The sequence below is a fragment of the Telopea speciosissima genome, chromosome 2 (genome assembly GCF_018873765.1).
Source record: "Telopea speciosissima isolate NSW1024214 ecotype Mountain lineage chromosome 2, Tspe_v1, whole genome shotgun sequence".
Lineage (NCBI taxonomy): Eukaryota > Viridiplantae > Streptophyta > Magnoliopsida > Proteales > Proteaceae > Telopea > Telopea speciosissima.
The window spans coordinates 60,334,474-60,347,456 of NC_057917.1; the positions used below are offsets into that span (position 1 = coordinate 60,334,474).

General features: G+C 40.1%; 1 protein-coding gene across 4 annotated transcripts in view; it reads left to right on the top strand.

Annotated features, from left to right (window-relative positions):
• LOC122651836 (protein ENHANCED DISEASE RESISTANCE 2-like) overlaps positions 1-12,983 on the top strand; it is a 160,103-nt gene that overhangs the window by 40,353 nt on the left and 106,767 nt on the right. For all 4 annotated transcript variants that reach the window (XR_006331522.1, XM_043845386.1, XM_043845388.1 and 1 more), the window contains exons 7-8: positions 1,796-1,918; positions 2,213-2,247. Coding sequence is in view for 3 of the 4 variants with exons in the window: in XM_043845386.1 (XP_043701321.1) it covers positions 1,796-1,918; positions 2,213-2,247 (158 nt within the window). In the remaining variant the exon portion in view is untranslated. The remainder of the gene's footprint in view (positions 1-1,795; positions 1,919-2,212; positions 2,248-12,983) is intronic.

Consider the following 12,983-nt stretch of genomic DNA (forward strand, 5'->3'; position numbering starts at 1 on the left):
GGTTGGTCTCAGTTATGCAGAAAAAACTCATAACAGTAACATTGTAACACAAGCACATGGAATCGATTGGGAAGAGGAAGAAGGTAGGAAAAGGATAGAAAGGATCAAGCCTCTCACTCTTTCCTAGGTCTCTCACCCATGGCCTCTCACCATTACTCTCACAGAGCATCTGAATCTCTCAGCAAACTGAATCACTCAGCCAAGCATAGGCTTCTTCTTTTCTCAAAATCGTATGGAGGTGCCCTCTCTTCTTCTATTTATAAAATAAAGCAATTACATGAAAACTCTCTATGTGTGGGAGAGATGGACAGAAAAAGTAACTCCTAAGATTTTAGTACAATGAAATAAAAGTTATTTCCTAAAACTAAAAACTGAAATTAGAAACTACCCCTAATCTAAGATTACAACTCAAAATAGAAATCAAGGACAAGAATAATATATGACTTATAACTGCTAAATGGAAACTCCTTGCTAATAGCTAACTAACAGTTACATGGAAACAGAAGTTTAAACCAAACTAGAAACTTGGTAAGAATCTGAAAACGATCTCAGCAGCGTCCTTCCTCCACGCAATCTAGTTTTGGCTCCACAGAATATCTCCCAAGAAATCACTCCCACACAAGGCTGTAACTATCTCCAGAAATATCTCCTTCTAATGGCCAGAATGGGCCCCATATCACTCATGTGAACAGTATCACATGAACAGTAACCTCCTCGAACTGCATCATAGGTGTTGGAGGAAGGAAAAAAAAACAACGAGAAACCAAGTAGGAGCCCTTATTGAAAAGGTCGCTTGGATACCTTGACAACTATGGTTAGATTTACTTCTTTATCAAGTTTTCCGATAGGGGTCTGTCTAGGTTAACTCAAATGGACACTTGTTTAGCTGGTTTAGGAATCCTAAAGTCAAATTATTTATAAAAAGGGCTGTATCTCAATACGAATTTAGAGTGATTTTGGTAACAAAATTTTATGGTTATGGTGCAAGAGATGGTCACTTATCCCATGGTTTGATGGGTGAACCAGTGATCTGTTATAGTTAAGCAGATTTTCTCTTTCTTTTTTTATCTTTTATCTCTTCCTCTGTTGCTGTTATTTAGTTTTTGTCAGAGATTCACAGATTAGATTTCAGAGATCAGTCAGTTGGTCTGAACTTTGCATTTGGTCTTAAATCTAGATCTGGTTCCCAATTCTCTCTTTGTTTCTGTGCTCATTACACTAGGCCGTTTTGGGTTTGTAATCCTTGCCTGCATTCTGTAGTTTGCAGTCTTTCCTGTATACCCTTTCTCCTTTAGTACTTGTCAAATGTTTTTATTTTTATTTTTTGGGGAGGGGGGGGGGGGCTTCTCTTGAATAAACTTTCTTTGGCTTACAAGAATCACTAAGACATCGTCTAAATTAGCTACTGAATTTTTGTGGACACTAAACAACTTTCAAATATGTCTAAAGCCTATCCTATCTTATCCTAAAGAATACCTAAATCAACCGTACTATCATCCCATACAAGTTTACAATCACACCTCATAATTTGTGAAAAAAAAAAAGAATGTTTGAGTTTCAGGGTGACTAAATAAATCCTGAACACCCATTTTACTAATTTACATTTCCATGCTAAACACAATCTAGGATATGTATACGGCATTAAGACCATTATAGTATGTTTTAGAAGATGCTGCTGCAGCATAAAGGCCTCCTGCATTCTTAGTGTTGTGGCTTGTTTTTTTTTGTCTCAAGTATACAAATATAATGAGAGGGTTGATTTGTGATCTTTATTTTTATCTTATTTTGGTAATAGGTCTAGAAACACTCCTGCATCAATCCTCAGATTTGGGAGATTTCAGATCAGAGAGATATTTTGAAGGTGATGCTGGGGATGCTATTGAAGCACATGAATGGAAATGTGTCCGTACTGTCAACGGTATTTCTTAGTCTTTGGTGGCTTTTCTGATTCCATGTTTTATTATCTCTGTCATCATGCTGAAGACTCTGAATTAAAGATTATTATTTGCTTATGTTGCTTGAAATGCATCGCAAGTTTTGATTTTTTTGACTATTGAATTCCAACTTATTGCCACCTCCAAAATAAGAAGGTTGGATCTGGATTTTCTAATAATTTTCCTGAAATTTTCAATTTTTCATTCTATTTTTTTGCATTTTTTATTGGAGATGTTGGTTTATTACCTTCTAAGTCTACATTTTCCTTTTGTTTTAGGTATTAGGATATTTGAAGATGTGGCCGACTCCAAGGTACTAATTTTCTCATATGAAGTTCAAGCTCTGTTGCAACATCATGTAGCCATAGTATTAAATCTCGTTTTGGAAGGCCATTTCGGCCAGACCGAAATTTCCGAGATATCGAAATTTCGCCGAAATATCCGAGATATCGAAATTTCGCCGAAATATTGTATTTTTTCTATGAGTTTTACTTGGCCATTTCTGGGTGTAAAATGCTGAAATGACTGAAATACCAAAACGAAATGATTGAAATAACCGAGATTTCAATGAAACAGTGCATTTTCAGACCGAAAGTACCGACATTTCCAGAACGAGAGGACCGAAATTTCCAAAATATTCCATTTTTTCATTTCGACATAGCATCTCATTTCAGCCTGGCCGAAATATTCGAAATTTCGCCGAAATTTTGGCAAGATTTTAAACTATGCATATAGCTTTATGTTTTACACTACTAATATAATTCAAGAATTCGTTGTCCGTATGAATTTCATGTTGTTTAGAATGAATCAGAGTTGTCTTCTAGTGAGACAAGATGATTTCTATAAATATTTTATTGGATTTTTTTGTTCTATATCTGTAGCATTTATACATGTTCACTTGAGCCATTCTTCATACTCCTACGCAATTGACAATCAATCTTATGGAAACAATAACTGAAGAATCTTAGTTATCTTTGAATCAACTCTCTGACCGCTGGTGTTGCTAGTTGAGTCTTGAAAGAAATAGTAGATCCAGAAACTCTGAGATCTCTTATTTAAGTCAGCAGAGGTTTGTATTGGTTTAGGGACATGCAATTCTCACTTCATATCTTACTGGATGTAATCTGTGCGGTTCATAAATGTATGTTGTTTATACAAAGTATTAGAAAAAATAAAACTGTACTGGATATCTTTGCTATTCTCTATAGTCAGTTTTTTGAGACTGAAAAATTGTTAATATTGGCAGGAACCTGGAAAACTTTGTCCAGGGTAGCTGGCTGGGGAGTCTTGTATATGTTTTGCTGTTCCTCTTGTTTTTTTTTTGGTGAATAAATAATTTATTACCAAAATCCCAGAAAGGGAGGAGAGAAAAAAGGGGGAGGGAAAGAATACACAGAGAAAGAAAAGAAAAAAAAAGGGGGGGGGGGAAGGGGGGAGCTATGCAAAGCCTGAAGCCCTAGAGAGGAGGGGCAGGAGGCTGAATAAGAGAAATCGGTAAATCCCAGGAGACAACAATATGCTTGTTCCTTGGGGAATCAATAAGAGAACCATGGGGGAGCATTTGAAGTCTAGAGTTAACATCAAAGAAGATGGCTTTCCAAATCATGTCAAGAGAACAGGAGTTGGAGGTCCATCTGTGAAGATTCCGCTCCATCCAAATATGCGAGATAACAGCCCCAAACACAAGCTTGCCTACGATATCACAAATAGTGCTGCCCGAAAATGTCATGTCCAACCAAAGCCACTCTAGAGTGAAGGGTAAAGGTCTCCTACTGCGGGGCCATATGGAATCTAAGGCTTTTTTCCAAATAGAAGAGGCTAAGGGGCAAGAAAAGAAAAGGTGTTCAATGTCCTCTAAACCATTCCAACAAAGGATACAGGAGGGGGAGGCTGGTAAGTGGCGGTGGCGGATATAAAGGATAGGGTGGGGAGGCAATGGTTAGGAGTTCTCCAAACATTAAAGCTATGGCGGGGGATGTGACCTTTGAACAAAACCAGCTTATGCCAGGGAACAGTGGGGGCATGATGCCTAACAAAGTCCCAAGTAGAACTAGAACTAAAAAGTCCATTAGGGGAGGGGAGCCAAGAGGCCTTGTACGAGTGAGAGGGGCGGAGGGGAGGGGGAGGGGGGGGGGGAGAGGCCCAGACCTGGGTGAGACAGTGGGGGAAAGGGGATGGGAGGGGACCAAGAGCCATGGGAAATAATTGTGGAGAGCAGGGCAGATTTGGAGATACCAGAGGGGTAAACCGAATGAGCACCTATGGTTGTGTGGAGGATTCCTAAGGGATGCCAAGGATCGAGCCAGAGGGAGGTAGAGGTTCCATCAATGATCACTAAGGAAGTAGCTTTGAGGGCCAAGGGACGTAGGTGAAGGATTTTATGCCAAACCTAGGAGGGGTCAACATGTTGGGGGAGCAGTTGAAATAGAGTCTTTCTTGAGGAGGTAGGAATAGATTCAATTGACCTAGATGGAGTCATGCTTAGCAGAGATTTTCTGGATCAACTTGAGGATTCCTGCAAAATTAAAGTCTCAGGTCCTGCGAAGACCAAGACCTTGTTAGGGTTCATAAGGGTATTTTAGACACATGCTTTATATTGTAACTTGATGTAATGTGTTTTTTTCTTTTTACCTTTTACCTCCCTTGGCTTTCTTATATTAGCATAGGGGGGTAAGGGTGCAATTCTCTTTTCTTAGTTAAGTGAGCAATACATGAAAGAGTTGTGAAGATAATCAAGATATTCACAACATATTCCACCGAACTATCTCTCCTCTCTTTCTTTGTCTTCTTCTCTCATCTTCTTCCTCATCTTCTTTTAAATTCCAACTTGGTATTAGAGCAGGTTTGAGAGTCGACCAAGCTCACCTTTCCTCTTCACCTCTCTTTGGAACCCTAGAAAGATAGAGGGTTCTAATAGAGGCTATACCATGTAAAATACTACACAGCAGATTTATTGGAGTTCTATTCTTCAACATAAGACTTAATGGAGATAGTTTGAGAGCTGTAGAAGACGCAATTGAAGCTCAAGAAGCGCTAGACAGAATTACCGCCAGCCACTACTTCCCTGTTTCGATTCTCCCTCACCAAGCCATCATTTGCGATGGAGATAGGCTGGTTAGAATCGCCCAAGAGTCCTCTGCTGAAGACAAGAGCTGTGTGAACACAACTCATTATCGTGAGGACTGCCAGGCATAGGCAGTTTCAATTTTTTCCTCCTTTTTTGGCATTTGGAATACAATGCACAATGATTTCCAGTTATGAAATGGTTGTGGAATGCCTTATATGGTTCATTGAAGTGTTGTGAGATGTTGTTACCCTTCGAAGGGTTTGTTTAAGTGGAGTTACTTCATATTTGGTGTTTGTTTTTCTTTCCTTGGGTGGAATTTTTTTTCTTGAGGGGTTCTAAGGAAGAGATTACTATATGAAATGTTTGACAAAACCTTGCAAAGCACTTGAACAAGAACCATGGAGACACCAAGAGAAGGTCGCAATTGAATAAATAGACCCTTAGAGGTCAAATCAAGCACAACCAGCCAAGGAAGGAATTACCACCAGCCCCTGGTTTCTCTCTATTTTGCCTGTAATATTGATATGTGATGATCTGTGATGCTTTTGACTGCTTGGTGTTGATGAGAAGTGTTGTTTGAGCTTCCCTAGTAGCTGTGTGAGGAAGATATGCCTTGAAGGTTTTGGTGGAGTTGCTTTTCTCTGAGATGTTTGTCTTGTTTGATTGCTAAACTGAAATTACTAGTGTTTGAAAGATTTTTTTGGGCTTGTTTGGGTAGAGTGAGTACTCCTTGTAAATAGTCATCAACAAAGGTTACAAAGTAACGAAAACCCAACTTAAAAATGAGATTGATTATTTACTTCATTCACAAAAGCACAAAAGATAGAAAATAACTCAGAACGATTTTTCATTAAATAAAGCCAGGAAACCCTAGAATAGTCATCAACAAAGGTTACAAAGTAATGACAACCCAACTTAGAAATGACAGAACACGGACCCCATACATCTGAATGAACTAAAGAAAAATGTTGGTCAGACCGTTTATTGACTCTAGGAGGATAACTCACATGGTGAAGTTTTCCAAAATGTCAGGACTCACAATTTAAACAAGAAAGTGATCGAAAACGACTATCAAGAAGCTTTAAACTCTCCAACGAAGGATGACCAAAACGACAATGAATCTGGTGGGGAGACGCCACACCGGTACACACCATAGATGAAGTGTCCTCAAGTGTATAAAGCCCCCCGACTCACGACCTGTACCAATCATCTTCTTCGTCGTAAGATCCTGAAAGACACAAGGATCCGAGAAAAAGGTTACAGAACAATTATAGGTTTTAGTAAACCTATTAACATATAAAAGATTGAACGGGAAATTAGGAAAATAGAGAACCGAAGACAAAGACAAAGAAGGTGTAACATGAGTAGTACCAGTACTAGTCACTTTAGCTAAGGAACCATCAGCTAAAGTAACACTAGAGGAAGACTTTTGAAAAGAGGAAAATGTACCTGAAACACCAGTCATGTGATCCGAAGCCCTTGAATCAATGATCCAGGGACGAGAGGTAGCAGTCGAAATACAGGTAGCGGTTGGATGCTGGGCTGACTGAGAAATCTGGAACTGGGTAAAACGGGCATACTCCTCATCAGACATCTTCACGGTCTTTCCCTCAGGTTGTGGAGATGTAGAACCAGTAGTAGTAGTAGCAGAATTGGCAAACTGTTGCTGAGATGGTTTGCCATGAAGTTTCCAACAAAAACGTTGGATATGTCCTGGGCGACCACAATGGTGACAAGTCCTCACCGAACCGGAACTATCAAAAGTACCCTGAGTACCCAAAGTAGGTGGTTTAACATAACCAACCCCACGTCCACGTCCACGTCCACGACCACGACCACGACCACGACCACGACCACCACCATTATTACCATAACCACCAGTACCAGCCCCACTATTGGGTCCACGGTTGGGTGGGAAAGAGGCCAAAGCCGATGTAACAACTGAAGTAGTAGTCTCACGGGAGACACGGAGAACCCTGGAAAATGCTTCAGACAATGTGGCTACCTTATCACCATCAAGAATTTGGGAACGGACTGAATCAAACTCCTTCCCAAGTCCTCCCAAAAATCCCATAACAGCGAGCTACTCCTGCTGATTTTGCATTTGTTCCACATCTGAAGTAATAGGAAGTAGAGAGTTCAGCTCTTCATACATCCTCTTGAAATCAGCAAAATATTGGGTCAAAGGGCACGACCCATTCTATCAACCCTATAGAACTCTTGGGATAGATCATAAATACAAGAAAGATTGTTCTGTCCGGAGTACAGAACATTAAGGTATTCCCACAGCTCCTTGACAGTGTCAATGTGTCACCAAGTCAACAATTTGATGCTCCATAGAATTTAGCATCTGTCCCAAGATTCTTGGATCATCAGGTTTAAATTTAAACAAGTGATCCTGCTGATCACGTCCGGTTAGAACCAACTTAACAATTTTCTTCCATTGTTGAAAGTTGGTGATTCCCTCCAACTTCTTCTCCGTAATACGGTTGGAGGAAGAAGAGAAAACCTCGGTCATCACAGCTTCAAAGTATCACCCATAATTCACAGCCCAATAGATGGAGTGAAAGTGCAGAAAAAAAGGTGTGAAAAATATTATGAAAATTCAATCTTCAAAACCCTGACAAAAAATCGATTAGACAGAAACCCTGACAAAATCGATCTTCAAGATAAACAATAACTCAAGTAAAATTCTGCTACCACAGTGGCTTCCAAAGAGGGGCAACACACTCCAATAATTCAATCAATAAAAAGGAGTCCAACAAATTAATCAAAAAATCGATTTCTCTCACCTTGAAAAATCAATTCCAAAACCCTAACAATGATGCCGATTTTTATTCTTCAACATCCAATACAAACTTCACTCCATCAACCATCCTTATCCAAAAAGAGAGTTAGTTCTTAATTTAAGACATGAACTAGTGTCACACCCCGCAACCACCCCCTGGGAGGATTCGACAGCTGACCCGAATACCCGAAGTATTCGAAGACCCCCAGGATCTAGATGTAGTAAATACACGTCACAAGCACAACACAATTTCAAGATAACACGTGTTACATTGATCAGAGTGCAGGGAAAGTAAAGTGCTATAAGTGTTATACATATTATTTACATTGAAAGTTCCAACAGCTCAATGTTCCCAAGTTCACGATCATCGAGCCAACACACAACTATTCTAAAATATAAACAGTGGAAATTCATCCACCAAAAAGATAGTATTAAACAAAAGAAAATAAAAAAAGTAATGCCACGTCATCAGTTCCTGTTCTCCAAGTAATTCTTTCTGCCACGAACGCATTCATCTGCAGGACCATCTAAAAAAAGAAAATTCCATAGGGGTGAGCTCCACTGAGCCCAGCAAGTAAAGGATAGACCACACACACACAAGCATGCATCTTAAATGCATGGGTTCAATTTTAATAGTCAATCCACCTAACAAACAAATGCCTAAGTCGGGTTTATGCTACAGCAACACCTTAGGTAGCATCCCCTCTGTTGGCGATGTCAAACCCGAGTTGCGCTGGAAGCCTGCCGGTCCCAGTCCTCAATCGGACATCGCTGGTCCCAATACCTTCATTGGTAACGGCTGGTTTCCCAGTCCTCAATCGGACATCACCGGTTCCAGTACCTCCGTTGGTAACGGCTGGTTTACTCAGCAAACCCCCGAGATTTAGTCCTCTACCACAGTTTCGGTCCTCAGTCGGCAATCGCCGTTCCCAGTACCTCCATTGGTAACGGCTAGTTTTCCAGTCCTCAATCGGACATCGCCGGTTCCTGTACCGCAGTTGGTAACTGCTGGTTTCCCCAGGGAGGACTATCCAACACGTAAACCCCTGTTGGTAAGGGTTGTAGCACCAGGGAGTGACATTCCTAGCCATATGCAAACTAATGACATAGTACGAGGTGTACAGTGCTCCCGCATCCCATACTACGGCACACCATACCTCTCGTTTCCAAGCCGACTACGGCATCTATTCTAACACAAAGATTCACATTTCAAATCATCATATCAACATCACTCTACATTTCCATATCCATAACCATAACCATCAGCCAAAAGATAATTTCTGAATAAAGACAACATTCATTCATATGCATGATTTCTAACAACATTCTAAATGAAATAAACATTCCCAAAATAAATCAAAGGCTATCCCCACTTACCTTGTTATGCTTGCGTTTGCGAGATTGAAATAATCCTTGAGACGGTTGCCGATAGGTTTTGATGACCAAATGATTATTCCCTATAATTATTAAGTCATACACAAGTATTAGGATATGCTTGAGTGTTGGTGGGATCCTAGGGTAGCCTTAGGGTTAGGTTGGAATAGGTTTAGAATCACGTTTAGGTTTAACCGTAGTTATTAGAATTTAAAGGAAAAAAATGGGAGATTTTGTATGGAAATTTTGGATCACTTAGGGCAGAATTGGGCAATGGTTTATTCTAATAAAATGAAGCCCTATGAATCTAGTTTCTAACAAAATTAGAATTAGAGCAAATGAAGTTCGGATGGTGGAGTTATACCATTTTTACTAAACAAGGGTCAATCTCCCAGAATAGAAAATAGAACATGTTACCTAACATGAAGTGGAATTTCAGCCCATTTATGTGGAGGCACAGTGTTTGGGTCCAATCGGGGTAAAATGCCCCAAAAACCTGAACTGGACTCTTGGGTGGATTCTGGTCTGAGTCCACCTCTGGGTCCACCTGAAAACAACATAGGTGTGGACTCTTGTTATGGATTCTGGCCTGAGTCCACCTGAAAACAGAATAGGTGTGGGCTCTTATTATGGATTCTAGTCTGAGTCTACCTCTGAGTCCACTTGGAAACAGAATAGGTGCGAGTACTTATTATGGATTCTGGTCTGAGTCCACCTCTGAGTCTACCTGTACTGAATCCGAATTTCTAAGATTTGAGCCTCCCAACTTGATTTCACTTGGGTTTTAAGCCATATGGGCTTGGGGAAAAAGGTCACTAAGCCATCTAGGGTCATAATACCCTACTCTTATCAAAGGATTTGTTGGGTTCAATGAATAAATCATTCAAAAAGATTCAAATCTAGGGTTTGCCATTAAAACTCATAGATTTAAGTGAGAGGTTAAATGGAAGGTCAAGAGTGGTCATAAAGATGATTTAGCTTTAATTTCCATAGATTCCTAAAGGAATTATCAAGGATTAGTATTGGATGAGAGAATAGGGTTGACAAATCAGCCATGGGGCTTAACATAAAAATGGAAGAGAGAGTGAGGTTCTTACCTACAAAACCGAAATTAAGCTCCCAAGGTCTTGCTCTTCTTCTTCTCTTTTTCCTTTCAATTTTGCCAAAATTGATTCCATTGTTGAGTAGCTTGTCTAGAAAGGAGAATTGACCCAAATCTCATTAAGGACACCTCCACCTTGCATGTGCAAGGTGGCTTTGTCCACCAACCCATTATTTCTTCTTTAAACACCTCCTACTTCACCAATAAGCCACCTCATGCTCCCTAGCCACCTCTTACTTCACCAATAAGCCACCTCATGTTTCCTAGCCACCTCCTACTTCACCAATAAGCCACCTCATGTTTCCTAGCCACCTCCTACTTCACCAATAAGCCACCTCATGCTTCCTAGCCGCCTCCTACTTCTTCATTTATTTAAGTAATACCATATTACCCATGTGCTACATGAATAAATAAAACATATATATATATATATATATATATATATATATATATATATATAACCTATATTAAATTAATATGATAATACTTCTTAGCTTATAGTAACATTATTATAATATAATCCATTTAAATAACATATAATAATATATTACACAGAATTCTTAAAATTTCGTATCCGACCCGCATCGGATACAAGGCCGGATCCAAGCCTGGATGTGAATCCATGTGTGAATCCGATGTTCCCTGTGGTTCAGCCCACACCGGACTCAAGGCTGGACCCAAGACTCTGCTTGCATCCATTCTTGCCTCCGATGCCTTATTTATGGCTCTTTGCTTATGAAATCCTAGGGTTCTTCTTTTGGGATCTTCCCACTTCTCTAACACCCTCTCGCCAAAAATATTTAAGTTTAAAATATCAAACATGGCTTATGATTGTCGGTTAGTGGAACTTACCGCGATCCATACATCTGTCGATGGGTTTTGCAACTACACAGGGGAGGTATCCGCCATTTTACTGGTATGTGGCGCATTGCCGAAAAGGTTCTTTCTTCATCATCTACCCACTCGAACACCCAACCAAAATTCCATAACGTACTTCACGCTATGACTTCGGGTTCCGGATCTATAATTGGATTCGGTTTAGGGTTCGGGTTTCGGGCTTACAACCAAAGTTCAAATTAGCCCGGGTTTTTGGGCACGGGTGTAACAACTAGTCTCTAAACAATTGCAAAACACAGCATAGGGTGCTGCACCCCTTCAACCAGAAACTTGGAGAAGCCGCAAGTCTTCAATTGTGTAAGAACACTTCAATCCCAGTTGTAGATGTAAGAAAAGGGAAAAAGAGAACCTCAAAGAGCTATAACATTGCCTATAGCTCCGATACCATGTAAATTAATGGAAGAAAAAGAAGAGAAAAAGCAGAGAAATCGAGAGAGAAAGGGAAAAAGACGATGTGCAGATTTGGGAGTCACAATACAATCGTGATCTCCCTCTTTCCTTTACTAAATAATAATAATAAGGGCAAAACAGGGAAACAACTTAAAAATAAAATAAAATAAGCTACCTAAACTACCCTTCTCACTACTCCTCTTGGTATTAGTGTCGGTATTAGTGCCTAGACACTAATACCGAGAGTTATACAACTCTCTCGTTAACACTCCCCATTTGGATTGGGTAACATCCCTATTTTTTGTGTATTCCTACATTATGTCAGTTGTTGGAGGAAGAGGCCAAGTTCCACCCAAAGGAAATGCCAATAAAAGATTCTACTGTGACGACTGTGGGAAATTTGGACACACTCAAGAGAGATGGATACTTTATGGCTATCCCTTTGGTATGCATGATAATAGGAGGGGGGGAGCTAGAGCACATACTATGATGCATAAGGTTGAACCTATGGGATATTCTTCTGGGCTACAGACAGACACCTGATCTCTCACTCAGAATGATATTGCAGCATTTCACAAGGTTTGTCATATCTGGATACCTCTGCTTCTATACCTATAGTGCCAGATTCTTCAGCTTCCATTCTACAAGCCTCTACATCTACTGCCTCTACGTGGGTCATTGACTCTGGAGCCACTGACCATTTGATTGGCATATCCCAGTGTTACGACTCTTGCTCCATCTTTTCTGGTAAGGAAAAAGTTAGGGTCGCTGGTGGTTCCCTTTCCTCTATTTCTGGTAAGGGTAGTGTCCTTGTTACTTCTTCTATCTCCCTTGTTTCTATTATTCATGTTCCTTAGTTTAACACTAACCTCTTATTTGTGAGTCATCTAAGCAAATCCTTGAATTGTTGTCACTTTTTTTCCATCTCATTGTGTTTTTCAGGATTTGGTGACAAAGAGGACAGTGGACGTGAAGAAAAAGGACTCTACCTTCTTGATCCAGGAACTTCCCCTCTACCTACTGCTCAGTCCTATGCATGTGGGCGTAGTGACAATAGTACCGTTGACTCTCTGATGTTGTGGCATCAACGCTTGGGTTACCCTTCTTTCAGTGTCATGAAACACAAATTACCCCATTTGTTCCCTTCTATTCCTTCATCCCATGTTTTTCAGTGTGAACCATGTCTATTTGCTAAACACTGTCGTTCTTCTTATCCTTACAATGGCAATAGATCCACTGTTCCCTTCCATATTGTGCATATTGATGTTTGGGGACCTTCTCCCACTACATCTTTATTTGGTTAACGTTATTTAGTTTCATCTGTGGATGATTATTCTCGGTCCACTTGGACTTTTTTGCTAAACACTGTCGTTCTTCTTATCCTTACAATGACAATGAATCCACTGTTCCCTTCCATATTGTGCATATTGA